General features: G+C 44.0%; 1 protein-coding gene across 2 annotated transcripts in view; it reads right to left on the bottom strand.

Annotated features, from left to right (window-relative positions):
* The window catches only part of ABLIM1 (actin binding LIM protein 1), a 293,279-nt gene that overhangs the window by 83,640 nt on the left and 192,265 nt on the right, over positions 1-17,374 (bottom strand). For both annotated transcript variants that reach the window (XM_087432660.1, XM_087432658.1), the window contains exons 5-6: positions 15,015-15,141; positions 13,423-13,516 (exon numbers count right to left, since the gene is read on the bottom strand). In XM_087432660.1, coding sequence (XP_087288786.1) covers positions 13,423-13,516; positions 15,015-15,141 — 221 coding nt within the window. The remainder of the gene's footprint in view (positions 1-13,422; positions 13,517-15,014; positions 15,142-17,374) is intronic.

Here is a 17,374-nt window from a genome sequence, read left to right on the forward strand (position 1 = left end):
AATGTGTCTTCACCACACCCTTGTAGGGCCAGTTTCTCCAAGTGTGATTTGTGGCCTCCCACCCCTACCAGAATTACCCAGAGCAGGGTGGGGTGTTAACACACAGATTTCCAGGCTCCAGCCTGGACCCCCTGAATCAGAATCTCTGAGTGAGGCCTGGGAATCCACACTTTAAACAACATAGATAGCCAGGTGATTCTTATACACGGGGGTTTTAGGAACCCAGCCTTGGACTGTAAAACCTTGGCAGTTAGGGACCGTACTCTTTACCTCTGCGATCTCAGAACTTTGCCTCGTGTTTGGGACATTAGCAGGCATCACTTGTTTGTCAGAACAGTGAAGTAGTCCCTCCTTATGAAGGAAATAGGGAAACTCAACCGGGCTCCCAGTCACACGGCTGGAAGCACTGACTGGAGCATTGGAATCGGGATCCTTGCTCCCCATCTTTCTACTCGCCTATATTTGGAGTACCAGCTTCTCTTTTAGATTTTATTTATTTAACCACCTCTACGTCTTCCAGGATGGGGAGAAAGAGGACGGTTCATCTTCAAATTTACCAAGCAAATTTCCAAATTTGTGCGTTTCCAAATGAAAAGAGCCAAAACCCAACACCATGTGGAGTCCAGAGGTTCAAGAAACCTGCCTGGTTGGGCAGCCCTTGGTGAGCAATAATGAGATGCCTTTTCTGTCCACCCGCCTCTGTACATTCATATGGATGTGATCTGGGGGAAGAAAGTGAAGAGTAAAGAATCAAAGGATGGGCACGGGGATCTGTTTGAGGTGATGGAAATGTTCTAAAATTGGATTGTGATGATGGTTGCACAACTCTGTAAATTTACTAAAGATCATTGAATCATACACTTAACCTGGGTGAATTGTAATGGATGTAAATAAAGGTGTTACTAGTCAAAGGGGTAGTCTGTTCAAATCTGTTCCAAAGGGACTCAGTGCTATATCGAGGAGATGATATAGGATCTCTTACCGTCCACAGAAGCTAAGAGGCCTCTTCATCGCCACCTTAAATACTGATGAAGGCCCCGTCTGGGCAAATGTGCTGGTCTTTATACAGAACAATGAAACAGAATAGCACGAATCCTCCAGAGTTCATACGCACACAGATCATACTCAGGTGGAAGCAATAAGAGAGACATTAACAGACAGGAGAAAGGCATGTGGGCATTCACTTCACATGTGAGTGAAAGGAACAGGTATTTAATAGGGTGGTGAGAACCGATGCCCAAAGAGTATGTGGAATCTTTAATGGTTTTGGTTCAAGACCATGGCAAAAATTCATAATGGGAAAAATAATCATTCTTCAACAAACCTTTATTTGGCAGCTGCTAGATGCCTGGTAGAAAGTAAGAGAAAATACTTGCTGAAACAATGGTAGATTGAATTCATGGGTATAAATTTATGTGAGTACAGTCATGTGCTGCATAATGATGTTTCAGTCAACAATGGACCACATATAAGACAGTGGTCCCATAAGATTAGTACCATGTAGCCTAGGTGTGTAGTAGGCTGTGCCATCTAGGTTTGTGTAAGTACACTCTGTGATGTTCACACAACAACGAAATCAACTAACGATGCATTTCTCAGAACACATTTCTCAGAATGTATCTCTGCATGACTGTATCTAAAGTTAAGTGATCTAAGAAATTTTCAAGCCAAAGCATCAACATGACTGTTACCATAACTGTTAACCTGTGCATCTGAAATAATCACATAACTACATTCCAGAGAGTAAATAGATAGAGGTGAGCCTGACTCCTTCATTCAAACAGGAAGTTGTAAGCTCATTCAAAATATTGGGCTTTTACAAAATGTTTATTCATTTATAAATGAAGGAAATGGAAAAAAAATTCTTGAAGCACTGCATGTCAGAGACTGTCCCAGATGACTCATTTATTATCTGATTTAAGCCTTTAAGAGGTAAGTATTACTTTATAGCTGAGCCTCAGAGAATATAGGCAACTTGCTAACCATTACTCAGCTCCAAGTGTAGCTACAGGAATCACATCCTGGTGCGTCTGGCTGTATCAGTTCTTTCTACTAACCACTCTTCTTGCCCTCCCACCTTGCCTAAGGCCACTTTAAGCTCCAAAATTCCAGATTCTATCTATGTTTCCAAGATGGCTGCATCTTTGAGTTTTGCTGCAGGGTCAAATAGATAGTTTATAAACTGTTTTCATTTGCAAGACCACTCCGAAGTGTCCTTTTTGGGGAGGAATTACTGTACAAGTTCATTTCTGCTGGGCTGGATGGGCACCAGCCCTAACCGTCACTCCTCACTAGCTGGCAAACTCTAAGCAGGTCCATCTGCTGGAATTGGCATAATATCCCTCACAAGATGTGAAGCCGTGAGGTCCAGGAAGCAAGCACACTCAGGTGGAAAACAAAAGAGGAGGAAGTCTGTTCCTACTAGGACAGGCAGCAAGGCAGCATTACTGCTTGGGGCCAAGGGGACCAAATGCTCCCATTTCCCCTGGAGCGTTCATCATCTCCTAGGCCTCACGGAAAGTTTCATATCCTTACCTAGAGAAAGCTGTGCCCAGTATAGAAGCTGTCCTGGTGATCTTTGGATGATGCCATTTTTCAATGTTTACCCCCAAGTCACATGCTCACTGAAAAAGGCTACGTGGACAAAAGAACTAGGACAAAATAGAGCTGAGGTATCTTGAGACACCACCTTGTTTCTAAGTTGTCATGAATACAGAAGCTAGAGAAGATTGCTTGAGACTCAAAGGGTTGCCATAATGCCTACCAGAGACACAATCCAGATTCCAGGAGAAAGGCTGGTTCTGGGTACAGAGAGCCATTTGGGTCTCTCACCATCCACCACTGGCCAGGGAGGCAGATCCAAGTGGAAGGCAAGCATTTTCTAATAGGGACAATCTTTCAGATGGAGAATGGGTCCAGGTGAGCCCACAAAAGCCAGTTTACCTCAAAATTAAACTAAAATAATGCTAGTCTATAATGGAAAATATTTTTAAAATTTACAATCTACTACTTACAAAAATAATTTAAAGTGGAAAATAGCACATTATAAGTGTGCAATTAAACCAAATGGTAAGATCAAATCACACGTTTAAAATCAAAGAAACAAACAAGGTAGGAAAACAGTGACCCATGACTTCAATAACAACTGCAAATGGAGATAAATTTCCCACTTCCACCTGTCTATCACTATCCATTCCTCAAGATCCAAAGCTGACTTCTTTTCTAATAATTGACAAGAATCTCTTTTTTCTTTAAAAAATTTTTTTTTATAATTTTATTCCCCCCCCCCCAAAAGCCCCAGTAGATAGTTGTGTGTCACAGCTGCACATCCTTCTAGTTGCTGTATGTGGGATGCAGCCTCAGCATGGCCGGAGAAGCGGTGCGTCGGTGCGAGCCCGGGATCCGAACCCAGTCCGCCAGCAGCGGAGTGCGCGCACTTAACCGCTAAGCCACGGGGCTGGCCCAAGAATCTCTCTTAAACCTGGGGCACTTACTGTGTGCGCCTCTTACTCGGCCCCCATACTACGGTGGGTCCCCAGTTATCTTTTGTGTACTGCGATACACTGCCAAAGAGTAAACTCTTCTTCTGCTCCACCAAGAGAAGGTCATGAAAACTACCTTGAAATTCAATGAAGGTCACCTCTGTAGGGCGGGTGAGGCACCTTGGAATTGATCACTTAGAAGAAGGGGTATAATCATGCCTTTTAGGTTTATTGTGGTAATAGATGTGAAAGGAGTCAGGTGGGGAACAGCAGGAAGGGAAAGGATTGGTGCTTTGGGTCCATCAGAAAGCAGACACATGAGTCCTTCTGAGGCCCAGGAAGTGTTGGGTCCTGGAGAGTAGAAAGGATAACTCTGAGGAGTTATCACTTCTGTGCCCAGACCAGGAGATCCATCCCTTCACTGTGCTTGGCAGTAACTTGTCTAGGCAGGCTGTCTCTCTGCTGTTGGATCCTAGTTATTTCTAAAGCTCAATACCACCACTGAGAATCACTCTCAGACTGAAGGTGCTGCAATAGCCTTGGGCACCCACGAACCCTGAGTGTCCCCTGGATACTACAGGGGTGTAGTTTTAGACTTGGACACCCTATTACTTTTAGAAATGCATGTCTTATCTTTCTGAGGACAAGTCCAAAATCTTACATTTTCTTCTGTGGCCCCCAATGTTGGGCCACCAGCATGTGCTCAATAGTACTCACTGATTTCTTTAGAAGAGTCACATTCCACCACTTGGTTCAATTGTCACCTCCCATCCCCGCCAACACACACACACACATTTCACCATCAATAAGCTAAACTCGCTGAAGTTAAATAACACTGAAAAACAGAGCATCATTTTAACTCAAAAAACAAATTCTTTTCAAAATGTCATTTCCAGATAAGGAAGCCCTTCCATGTGTGCTGACAGGAAATGGAACGATTTTTTCGTAAATATCGAATCTTTACTGCTTGTGAACATAGTCTTCTGTTACCCTGGCAATATATTTCCTCGTGTCATTAATATATGATAAAGTGGACAACTCTGGGTGAATCAGATTTTCCTCAAATCATCTATCATGTCAAGGTGCTTATGCCCTACTGGCCAATTTTCAGTCTGTGAATGATGGAGAGGACAAAATATTAGCACCAGGTCATTCTTCACAAATAAGATGTTGCAACCAACACATCATAAACCGTACGTTGAATTTAAACTTGAGTTTGCTTACTTGCGCTGGGAAGATTTTATACTAATCAAGTCACACTCTATGATCAAGGGCAGGGTTCTGTGCCATGCAAGAGAATAAAAGTTTAAATGCCCACAAAGGGAAAGAACCTGGCATACAATTGTGCATTAAGACATTTATTGACTTGAATCCTCATTCTTGTCCTTTACCCACTGTTCTTCTACCTAATAAGTTAAACTGTCCAAGACTTCAAGGAAGGAGAGAGAGGGGGAGAGGGAAGGGAGCTAACCTGACTACTAACTATGCTAGGGATTTTGCATGCCTTTTTCTCCCCAAATCCTGCAGCCCTATGAGGTAGTGATTAGTATTCTCATTTTACAGATAAAGAAACAGAATAACAGGATCCCAACTCTCTATCACCTTGTATATCTCTACAAAGATAGATGTATATGTATATATGTATGTACAAATATATATATTTAAATTGAGATATAATCCACATACCATACAATTCACCCTTTCAAAGTGTACAATTCAGTGGTTTTTAGTATATTCACAGAGTTGTGCAACCATCGCTACTATCTAATTCTAGAACATTTTTATCACCCCAAAAAGAAACCCATACCCATTAACAGTCATATCTCCCCCAGTCCCCGACAACCACTAATCTACTTTCTATCTCTATGGATTTGTCTTTTCTAGACATTTCATATAAATGTTGTCATACAACATGTGGTCTTTTGTGAATGGCTTCTTTTACTTAGCATAATATTTCCAAGGCTCACCCATGCTGTAGCACAAATCAGTACTTCATTCCTTTTTATTGCTGAATGATATCCCATTGTATGGATATACCACATCTTGCTTAACTCATATTCAAAATGAGGCCATTTCTACAGTTTATTGTTAAGCTACAGCTTTAAATTAGGAAAGGTAACCGGTGCCCCTATATTGGTCCTGCCACACAGGACCTTCCTGACTATCCACTGAGCTCTGGAGAGTCCTAAACTAGAGCTCTGTGAAGAAAGTGTGCTCCCTAACCTGAGACAGCATCATCCATCTACAATATTCTCCCAGAGTCATGCCAGGTGCCCTTGTGGAGCCTACAGCTGATTAAAGGAGACAAGACACTATGAGGTGTGACTGCACAGACAAGACACTATGAGGCACAGCTGCATAGGCAAGACACTATGAGATATGACCGCACAGATATACAACAGACTCTATGAGCAGGGTCACTGACTTTCAGTGACATTTTATACAGATAAAAAGTAAACCAAACAAATAGCAATTGTTTATTGTCCTGAAAATAAATATAACAGGGCTACTAATGAGATAGACTTTCTTCATTTCACCAGGAATGGTAAATTTTGGTCCTTCAGCAAGTTATTTGGGGAGGCAAATTAATTACTTGTTTTCTCCAATGATGACAGCCAGATGGATCATGAAGCAGTGTGTGTGTGTGTGTGTGTGTGTGTGTGTGTGTGTGTGTGTGTGTGTTTATCTTCTGAGAACTGGGAGACCTGGCTTCTAATCGTGGTTCTGTTACTAATCAGCCCCCGAGTCTTTGGTGCTCAGTAGCCTCATCTGTAAATGGAGGTCAGTAGTAACTGCCTTAACCACTTTACGGGCCTGTTGTGAGAATTAAATATTTATGAGATCATTTGCAAATGTTAAAAATATTATACAAAAGCAGGATATTGTGGTGGTTCACTGTTCACCGGGACATAGACCAGCTCAACCAATACCACTAAGATTACATGAGTCTTTTCCCTTCTCTGATCCTCAAAAATATGTGGGTCCACAAGTAAGTGGAAGAAGGCATGAATTCCTCTGAGCACAGAGAGAACGAGAAGAATGCAATTAGTCTTCTGCGTGAACACAGGTTATTCTTCTTGCTTTGCATGTACATGATATACACAAAAGGGGGAAGTTGGCATTTCAGCTTGTCTTTTGCAAATTACATCTTTGATGGTAACAAAAAGATTACGTGCTATGCAAGCGCCGTGAGAGAAGCTATGTTTCCTCTCCCTAGATAACAGGTTGGCCAGAACAAGACCTACTCACTGCTTACAGCTATTACAACATGCCATGCTTAAAACAGCCACAGCAAAAGGAAGGAAGGGGACAAGGGCCTCCAATTTATAATATGAATTAGTTTCACAGGAACATCGTAAACATTTGTCCCTGGGCTTTAGGAAAAAGCAGGTTTAGTCAAAAAGCAGAACAAAACAAAGCTACTCGTTTTTAATCCTTCAGAGAAAAAAAGGATTTGGCTGAATCACGTTGTGATTCCATTTCCTACACTGCAGGAGCTCAGCAGGAGGGAGTCTAAAGCAAGTCAAAATCCTGTCCTTTGTCCATCATTTCCAAGTTAACAGATAAAGACTGGACAGTGTCGCCCCTGTAGGTATGAAGGGAAAGGCATTAAAGGGGCTGGAGGATTTGGCACGGGCTACGTTTGAGGGTCTCTGACATCGTGTGGTATACAAGTTGTTACACACACCATCACCCATTCCTTCCCAGAGAGCACAAGAGGCACAGTAAATACCACGCCACATAAAGACGTGTGCCACCAGCCTTTCTGGAAAGACAAGGAGGGCTGATTTCCTGGGTGTGGTGATGTGAGTTAGAAGGGAAAGGGAAAGCCTATGAGACCCGAGCAAGAAAGCTGAGACCCACCTTCCTCCTCTGGGTAAGAATGCAGGGATACAACTTTCCTTTGTCTCTGAGAAGAGCTCGCAGGAGGAAGGCTCCAGCATGTAGTCTGGCAGGTGCTTGCTCAGGGAGGCTCTGTCTGCAGAGGGAGCCAACGGATGAGAGCATTCATCTTGAAGGAATCAGTGGAGTGCTCAGTAAACACAGAGCCCCTGGGGCACTCTGGGGGAAGGGAGTTGTGCAAGAGAGCTGAGAGACTAAGAGAAGTCAAGCCCACCCTTGGTTTGCTCATGGGCTGGCCCAAGACATGGGGGAGGGGGAACGACACGGGACAAACCATTTCCCTTTAAGACATTAAGATTTTCCTCAAGACTTGTTTCCAGTTTGACATTTGCTTTTTTTTCTGTGCTGCCTTCATTTTAAAACTATTTTGTTGCTGTTTTCTTTCTTCCCGAAGTTGGCAGGTAACAACCTGTAGCCAGGAAAGGAAGTTTGCTGCAGTCAGAGATCTCCTAGCACTGTCCACCAAAGATGGAAGGAAATTCATACTGAAGGGATGCCCCCCACATCTACTGACAGCTGTGACCTGAGTCTGAAGGCTCCTGTAGCTTCCTGTTACTGTTAGGCTGCTAAAGCAGAAGGGAGGGGAGTAGGGGTGGGGTGGGGTAAGGTTGCTTCAGAGAAGAGTTCAGAGGTGGAGATGGAGATAGAAGGCTATTGGCAAACTCCAGTATCTCACACTCATTTGCTTCCGGACTTCTTAATTAAGAGGCAGGTTGTCAACCTCTTCAGAACTCTACTGAAGAGTTTTAGGATAATTAGTGTTAGCTTTTAAAGATGTGCCATTCATAGCAAGATCTCTCTACAAAGAGAATCTAGCTGTCAAAAACAAAACTGAAAGCAAGGGGATGATAAATAAAGCTGCAATTTGAGTGTATGTTATATGCTGAGTGTTACAGGCCAGTTTCCAGAAAAAAGAACTGCTGGCTCTGACCCCTTAGATCCAAGATACAAGAATTATGGAACTCAGATCCTTAGAGCCAAAGAGACTTGAGGAGTTAAGGGGTCCAATGTTGGATTTACATATATATATATATTTTTTTTGTGTGTGAGGAAGATCAGCCCTGAGCTAACATCTGTGCTAATCCTCCCCTTTTTGCTGAGGAAGACTGGCTCTGAGCTAATGTCTATTGCCAATCCTCCTCCTTTTTTTCCCCCAAAGCCCCAGTAGATAGTTGTATGTCATAGTTGCACATCCCTCTAGTTGCTGTATGTGGGACACAGCCTCAGCATGGCCGGAGAAGCAGTGCGCCGGTGCACACCGGGGATCCGAACCCCAGGCCGCCAGTAGCGGAGCCCGCGCACTTAACTGCTAAGCCACGGGGCCGGCCCTACATATATATTTTTAATGCTTGTATTTAAAGAAAACTGAGGCTCAAAGAAGTTGCGAGCTGCCCAAGGTCACACAGCTGAGTTCCAGAGCCAGGAGTAGACCCCTAATTCCTTATCACTTGGAGCCCTTTTCAATAAAACACAGGAAGGCTCTCCTCCCCACGGCTTCAAGCTGATGTGATGGGTGGGGTGTATGACTATTAAGGAATCACAGAGAGAGATGGAATTTTAGAGCAGGGTGGAGTTTCAGAGGTTGCATGCTTCTCCCTTTACCTGTGAAATGAAGATAGTCTCAAAGAGGCTGAAAGACCTGTCCAAAATGACTCAGGAATTAGTGACATAGCTGAGCCTGGAGCTTCTTGATCATTGCCCAGTGACCTTTCTCCTTCTCAGAGTTCCCTCAGGTGTCCAATGGCATCTCAGATGAAAGCACACCCTGAGGAGCAGCCTTAGCGTACCTCTGATGCTTACGAGGGTTCAGTTAAAACCACACCAGAGCTCCAGCCCTCACAGGGATGACGTAAGTTCCCAGGTTTACTGGAGTGGGTTGAATGGTGGCCCCTCAAAAGATATGTCCACGTCAAATCTCTGGAACCTGTAAATGTTTGGAAAAAGGGCTTTTGCAGATGTAATTAAGCTAAGAATCTGGAGATGAGGAGATCATCCTGGATGATCTGGGTGGGCCCTAAATCCAATGACAAGTGTCCTTCTAAGAGAAAGGCAGAGGAAGGTTTGACACAGAGTGAAGACACACAGGGGAAGGCCATGTGAAGACGGAGACAGAGGTTAGGGCTACGCAGCCACAGCCACCAGAAGCTGGACGAGCCAAGCAAGGGTGCTCCCCTAGAGGGAGCATCGCCCTGCCAACACCTTGATTTTGGACTTCTGGCCTCCAGAATGTGAAGGAATAAGTTTCTGTTGTTTTAAGCCACCACTGTTACAGTAGACACAAGGAACTAATACATTTACAATCTCTATGGACAAAATCAATCCGAAAAAACAACAACAAAAAATCAAAGATCACAGAATGGATAAACAAAATGTGGTATATCCATACAATGGAATATTTTTCAGCCTTTTAAGGAAGGAAATTCTGGCACATGCTACAACATGGATGAACCTTGAGGACTTTATGCTAAGTGAAATAAGCCAGTCACAAAAAACCCAAATAACTTTATGATTCCACTTATATGAGATACTTAGAGAAGTCAAAGTCATAGAGACAGAAAGTAGAATGGTCGTTGCCATGGGCTGGGGGGAGAGAGGAATGGGAGTTACTGTTTAATGAGTACAGGGTTTCAGTTTCACAAGATATAAAGAGTTATGGAGGTGGATGGTGGTGATAGTTTCACAACATTATGAATGTATTCAATACACTGAACTGTACACTTAAAAATGGTTAAAATGGTAAATTTTATGTTATGTGGATTTTACCACAATTTAAAAAATTGGGGAAAAAACAAAAAAGCAAGGATTACAGTATTTACAACAAATCCACAATGTTTCACCAACAATGGGGTCAGAGAATGGAAAGCAGAGAGAGGAAGGCAGTGTGGAGACCAGTCCTGTTTTACATGGGTGACCAAACCGAACTGACTCACGAGCAGTAACATGTCAGTGTGCTAACCATGCAGGACATTTTTCTAGATCACACACCCATCTGAGGAGGACGGCACGCCCGCTGGGTGGATCTTGAATGTGCCCACAACCCCAGTGCAAACTGCTCCCAGAAGTCCCAACTCTGAAGACATTGTGTGGAAGGCGTCCAAGCCTTCAACCTTACAAACGGTCCTCACTGAAACCTGAAGCCAATCTGGTGAGGGGCCCTTGCAGCGCAGCAAACACTGAAATACTCAGGCCTCCAGAGAGAAACCAGGGTAAGCAGATGTTTCTTCAAAACAGCATGTTCATGGATCTAGTTTTACTGTAGACATTCCTTCCCACAGCTGTTGAACTAAACCTGAAGGTAATCAACACTCCCCCCACCCCAGCCCTTTTGCCTCCCCAACTGCTTTTGGGGAATACAGTTCCATATGTGGACTGACGAGACAGCTGTTTTGATCCACACCTTCTGCAAACGTGGCTGCCTCAAATCCAGGGCTCTGTTCAGTCTCTTCCCGCCTCTCTTCCTACGGCTGAACATCTGGGAAATGGTTCTGGTGTTTTATTATTGTTGTTTTAAAATGAAATTTCCCAGTTACTCCCAACTCAACAGGTTTATTTCAGTTCTACACAGCAGATCAAACTTGGGGACCCCAAAGGAAATGCTGTCAGGCCCCACCTAGGGCTCCTCCTGAGAGTAGTGTTCTGGGGCTCTGTGGAGGGACAGGGGAGAGGTGCAGGAGCACCCATCACTGCACTTTAAGTCTTGTGATATGACCACTGGACTTCAAGCTACCTTTTGGATGGGTCACATCCATCTTCTCCAATAGCTCTCCTGGGGATGTGTGTGGCCAAAAACCCGGTCTTGACGGATCCTTGGGCTGGCAATTAAAGTTTTACTGGAAAGGCCATGAAAATTCCTCCTCTCACCCTCACTGTGTGTGGGGAGGGTGAGGGTCCACTTCTCGGGTGTCACTCCAGCCAGTGCCACCACTGTTTTGTGTCCAGGGTTCTGCAGTAGTCTCCTGACTGGCCTCCCTGTCTCCAATCTCACCCCTTTTCCATTCATTTTTTAAAAATTTGAGGTGCAATTCACATAGCATAACATTAACCATTTAAAAGTGAACAGTTCCATGGCATTTAGGACATTCACAACGTCGTGCATCAACCACCTCTCTAGTTCCAAAACATTTCATCACCCTAGTCGAGTACCAATAAGCAGTTACTCCCCATTTCCCCCTCCCCTCAACTCCAGGCAACCACCAATCTGTTTTCTGTCTCTATGGATTTACCTCTTCTGGATATTTCATCTAAATGGAATCATACAGTATGTGGCCTTTTGTGACTGGCTTCTTCCACTTAGCATGTTTTCAGGGTTCATCCATGCTGTAGCATGTGCCAGAATTCCTTTGTTTTTAAGGCTGAATAATATTCCGTTGTCTGTATATACTATATTTTGTTTTTCCTTCCATCCATCCATCCACCCACCCACCCATCCATCCATCTATCCGTGCACACTTGGGTTGTTTCCACCTTCTGGCTGTTGTGCACAGAGCTGCTGTGAACATGGGTGTACACGTATTTGAGTACTCCCACCCATTCTGTTCACAACAATCCGATCCAATCACATGATGCTCCAGCTACAATCACTTCCCACCACTCTTAGCATAACACCTAAACTCCTGAATGTGACTTTCGAGGTCCTCACGCTCCGGCCCCTCTCCACTCCCCCAGCATCATCTCTCACACCCGAGCTCCTGCCCAACTGACTTTTTGTTTCTGGCGTGTGCTGTGCTTGTCCTTGCATCTGAGCCCCTGCAGATGCTGCTCCCTCTTCCCGGAACACCCTTCCCCTGGGTAAGAGGCAACTGCACCGACAACACTCACTCCCTTATCTCCCAAATCCAATTAGCTGCTCTAGGTCCCAGCACAGAGCCAACACTGGCCCCTCTGCGGCACTGCAGAGCTTGCTGTGGGGTTAGGAAGGCTACACTGGACTTTGCTGTGAAATCCCACGGAAGCCGCCCAGAGCCACCTTGGGGGCCTCTGGGATTTATGTCCTGCATCTCTGAAACACACCCTGCTGGGAAGTTTAATGTGGTTATGTGGATTCAGGGTCCTTGTGTCTGCCGAAGCGATGTGACAGGCTGCAGGACCAGCCAGTCGTCTTCCCAGCTGCTGGGCCTTCTGACTCACCTCTGCTCAGTACACATTCTCCACCTGATATGTGGGACGGGTATGAGGCAGTCTTTACTTTTCCCCTTGGAATTGGTTAACACCCCATACCCCTGTGAGAAGTGGGGCAGTGACTCTCTCTGAACTCTGGCCCCATAAGTCCCCAGACGGCTTCTAGCCCCAAAGGAGGTTGGCTCAACCCAGAGGCAGACGCTGGTGGGGGTGCTGCTGAGAAAGCAGGAACCAAGCTCTCCAGTGAGAGGCAGTCACACCTTAACTCGACAGGCTTCAGCTCAGCCTGGGCCACCGGCTGTTCTGGGTCACACAGGATGTGGTTTTCTAAGGGTGGGGAAGTCTACGACTTCACTTTTCACCCACCGTTTCATTTCTTAGCTTCAATTCTGAGCCTCTGCTCCCTGAGTCCATACACTGCCACATGGACTCATGTGTACACAAGAGCACACACGTACATGCACACTCCCATGTGTACACACATACATGCACACATATGTACACTCCACAAGCAAGAGGACACCTGTACATGCACATATATGGATACATCCACATGCAGGCACACACACGTGTGCACAGACATCTACACACATACACATGTGGCTCTAACATGCTCTTCATTTCCACTTTTCTGACTTCTAAAAACATGAACAGTCCAATATAACCCTTCCCTTCAACATAGTTCCTAATAGACCCTTTATTATTCTGTTTTTCCTTCAAATTCTCCATCATTCCAATTTCCACATGAACATTTAGTAGAAACTGCCTGTGGAGACAGTACAATACATTAATTCTCTAAGAGATTAGTCATCTGCAACTACTTTCTTTTCTCCATCTGTGAGAAAAAAATGAAAAAAGTGGAAAAAGAGATTCTTGTGTGTTTCTGAGGGCCTCTGAGGGGACCCCATCTGTCACGTACCTCCAGGACCTTCCCTGTGATGAACTGGTGACAGGCTTCACATTTCACCCCAAAGAGCCCCTGGTAGTCCTTCTCGCAATACGGAGCACCATCCCTACAAGACAGAAGCGTGTTTGGCTGCTGAGAGCGGACCGAGGGGTGGGGAAGACACCAAAACCACATTTCTCTGAGCCCTTTCCCACGGAATGGCCATAGTACGTATTACTCTGCCACCCAGCATTCACATGCCTGGAGATCTGGTCAGACATGATCAAAACCCATGAAACCAAACGATCCAGAGAATGCTGTGGTTCCCTGGGTCACACAGAAATAGCCAAATCACCATATGATTACCACTGCTGATTCCTTGATTGTCTCAGACCTAACCAGCAAAACCTGGCATCATTCTCTTTCACTACCAGGCCACATGGGCTTCAGATGTGGTCTCAGTGTTCATCTTCCTCTGAGGAGGCCCAAGGGCCACCTTCCCCCCACCACCTCCTTGAGCTCACACCAGCGCCAGAGCTCCCAACAGCGTTGAGACACCATCTCCTCAGCCCTCAGAAGGCTTGAAGGGCCCAGGGCCTTCTCATCCAGCCTCCCTCCATCTCCTTGATTTACTTCAGAGTACAGTAAAAATACTATTTTCTACGTGCGCCATTGCATGGAAAGGTTAAAAAGCACTGCTCTAGAGAGCGCAGACTACTGTACAGCCTTCGGTGTTAGCTTAAAAGCTGGGCATTTTTCTCATCTTACTTTGGCTGTGTGTCTGAACCACCTGTGGAGTTTGTTCCCTTTCTAATACAGGTGTTTCAGCATCACCCCAGACCTACAGAATTGGATTTCTAGGGGGTGGGGCCCAAGCTACTTTTTTTGTTTGTTTCCCTATATTCTTAAGTTAAATTCATTTAATTTTTTTGAATAGGTGATATATTCACCTGGTTGGAGAACATTTTTTAAAGCATAAAAAAATGTATCACAATTTTCCCTCATTGTCACTGGACACCCCCCTGCTCATTCTTTCCTCCTTAACTCAAAAGGTAACCCCTGTTAACTAGTTTCTCCAGGCTACATTAAAAAAATAAAATACTTCACCTACTCTAACTTTTATCCACACCAGCATCTGACTAACACAAACCCAATCCCTGGCTGGCTCTTTTGTGCATTGGTCCTGACGGGCTCAGGGCCTGGACCCTGTGTGTTTTTTGGGGAGGGGTCTACAAATATGTTCAACACCTGGAAGGAGCACAAAGGTGACCAAGGTCACCAGTTCCAAATAGGAAAAAAAATTAGTGAAAGTAAAATTACCAAATGCTTAATTGGTTACAACCTGTAGCGTAAGATTATGTCACCTTTGCTAATTCTTCAGTTAGGCAATTATTAACATCTCATTTATAGTAGGCAAACTATGGCAACAGCAGAAGAATAAAATTCTTTTCAAAAAGTTGATAAAAACTAACGCTTTATAGCAGAAGTTCATATGGATTGTGGGATGTGAATGTCTTTCGTTCTGTCTGATGGGATGGGATGGGGCCCCCCCCAGAGCAGAGCCTACAGGGGGCCACAAGACCCCATCGCTGCTTAAGGACCCGTGCAGCCTTGGCCCTTCTTACTTGCTGATGTACTCCCCGGTGAGGACCTTCCCGCAGGACTTGCATTTAAAGCACCCCAAGTGCCACTGCTTTTCCAGCGCCAGCAGTGCCTGCCCGTTCTTGATATCTCTTCCGCAGCCAGCACAATCTGGAAAAGAGCAGCAGCCAGCAGTTACTACATGTTTGCTTTGCTAAATCCAATCATGCAGGCCTGCTCTGAAGCCCAGTGTGCAACCATCACACACTCAGTAAATATTTACTTAAGCACCATTTCATTCCGCTTGCTTTCCCTTTACAAAATTTTTCCCAGTAGTCTCGCAGGCCCCATCCTCACACAGCATGGAAACTTCATGAACCTCAGTGGATACAAGAGGATGGATGTTCTTCATCCGTTTGTTTCCTTGGGGGTTATTTAAACACCCTCTGAACTCCAGCTGGCCCAGAGAATATTTAATTATAGTGTCTTGGTGGTGATTTTAAGAACCCGCTCATCGGCCTTAAGAATTGAGGGCGCATGTGAGCAGCTAAGCACCTCATACTGGATACCACATATAACACTATATATGTGATTTCCGGAATGCTCTCCATAAATCTCATTTTTGTAAACAGGACTCTACTTCCTTATCAACCTAAACCAGACTTGCGAAGATTTGTGATCATCAATTAAATGGCTCTTAATTCCTTAGCTTTAAATTCTCCTTGGCAGGCTCCTGTGAAGCAGATAAAGGAGAAAGTGTTTCTTCATGTAAAAAGTGTGGGCCCTGGAATGAGACGGCCTGGTTCTGAGCCCCAGCTCGACTCCTTGTTGGCCACCACGTGACCCAGGCTAGTTCTCTCCCTTTCTCAGCTTCGGTTTCCTCGTATTGAAGCCAGGAGGGTATTAGTGCCTGTCTCAAGCCTCGATGAGGATCCAATAAAATCATGGATTGAGCACAGTGCTGGCACATAGGAAGTGGCTCCATCAGTGTCTGTTATTATTATAACCGCCATTATTATTCTGACTATTAAATACTTCATCGTTAGGGCAGTTGAGTATTTAAAAAACCCAGAAGAATGTAAATTGGTGCAAACTTTTTGGAAAGCAATATAAATAACTATCTACAAACATTTAAGATCCATTACCTTGAGAAAGTGAAAGAAAGCACTGCTGGCAGGTTGGCCATGATGTCCCCAACTGATCACAAAAACCACTCATGGAAGAAAGCAATGTCCAGACAAGGCCACTCAGTGGCCATTCAGTACAGAAAAAGATTAATCACCCCCTCTCCTGACCACATCCAAGATGGCTGCTCCTTACTAATGACACTTCTAGCCCAACTTTAGTTCTCTCTCTTTCTGGGAAAACTTATTAAGATATGCAGTCACCGACTGACTCCCGTTTCTTGACAACATCCAACCTACAACTGCTCCCGTTCCCTGAATCCTCCCTGAAATTACCCAGCACAAGCTCAAATTCTATAAAGGTTTCTCCAAACGCCATCCAGAGATGGCTCACAATTCCCCTGGTTTTCTCTCTTGCTGCAGTTTGTTAAGTAAACCAGACTTCTTTTTTTGACTACAGGCGTGTTTCTGGTGATCTTTGGTGAGTGGGTATTATTAACGTACCTTTAGATCCAGCAATTTCATGTCTAAGATTTTATTCTAGAAATAAATTTGCAAAAGACGGGGTGTGTGTGTGTGTGTGTGTGTGCGTGTGTGTGTGTATTCCCTGAAGAATATATATTCATTCCCTGCAGCATTTTCGTAACAACAAAACTCAAAATAGCTTCTTTAGATATTAATGAGGAACTAATTAAACTAATTATAGTATAGTCAATAATGGAGTACTATATGCTGTTAAAAAGAATAAAGTAGATTTGTGTGCTGACATGAAAAGATGTCCAAAATAGATTAAAAAAAAAAAAAAGCATCTGTAGAACAGTATGCATAGCATAAGTTTATTCACAGAAAAATAGTAAAGAATAGGGTATATGTGTGTTTGCACACATGCTTGTATATGAATAGAACAATTTCTTGGGGAAAAAACATAAGAAACTCTTAATACACTTCCCTCTGTGAAGGTGGACTTTACTTTTTCTTCATATCCTATGTGCTGTTTAAATTATCTTTTTACCATGAGAATGTAAAAAAAATTGAGCAAATATTTATAAAGTTAAAATATATCCGCTATATAAGTTATGAATACTGCAGACTAGAATTTCTTCAAGTATAGCCCATTATAAGCTGAGTGTGTATTATATGGTCACAAAGCATTACATATTTTTTCAAAAGCTGGGTTTATATGTATCCCAGCATTTCACCAAAAATCTTATAAAGGAAATCTCACATCTGGTAGTTTACTATAAAGATAAAAATGAAAGGCCACGATATTTGTTTATTTG

This window comes from Ceratotherium simum, chromosome 6 (assembly GCF_057802395.1).
Source record: "Ceratotherium simum simum isolate JZ-2026a chromosome 6, ASM5780239v1, whole genome shotgun sequence".
NCBI classification, from domain to species: Eukaryota; Metazoa; Chordata; class Mammalia; order Perissodactyla; family Rhinocerotidae; genus Ceratotherium; species Ceratotherium simum.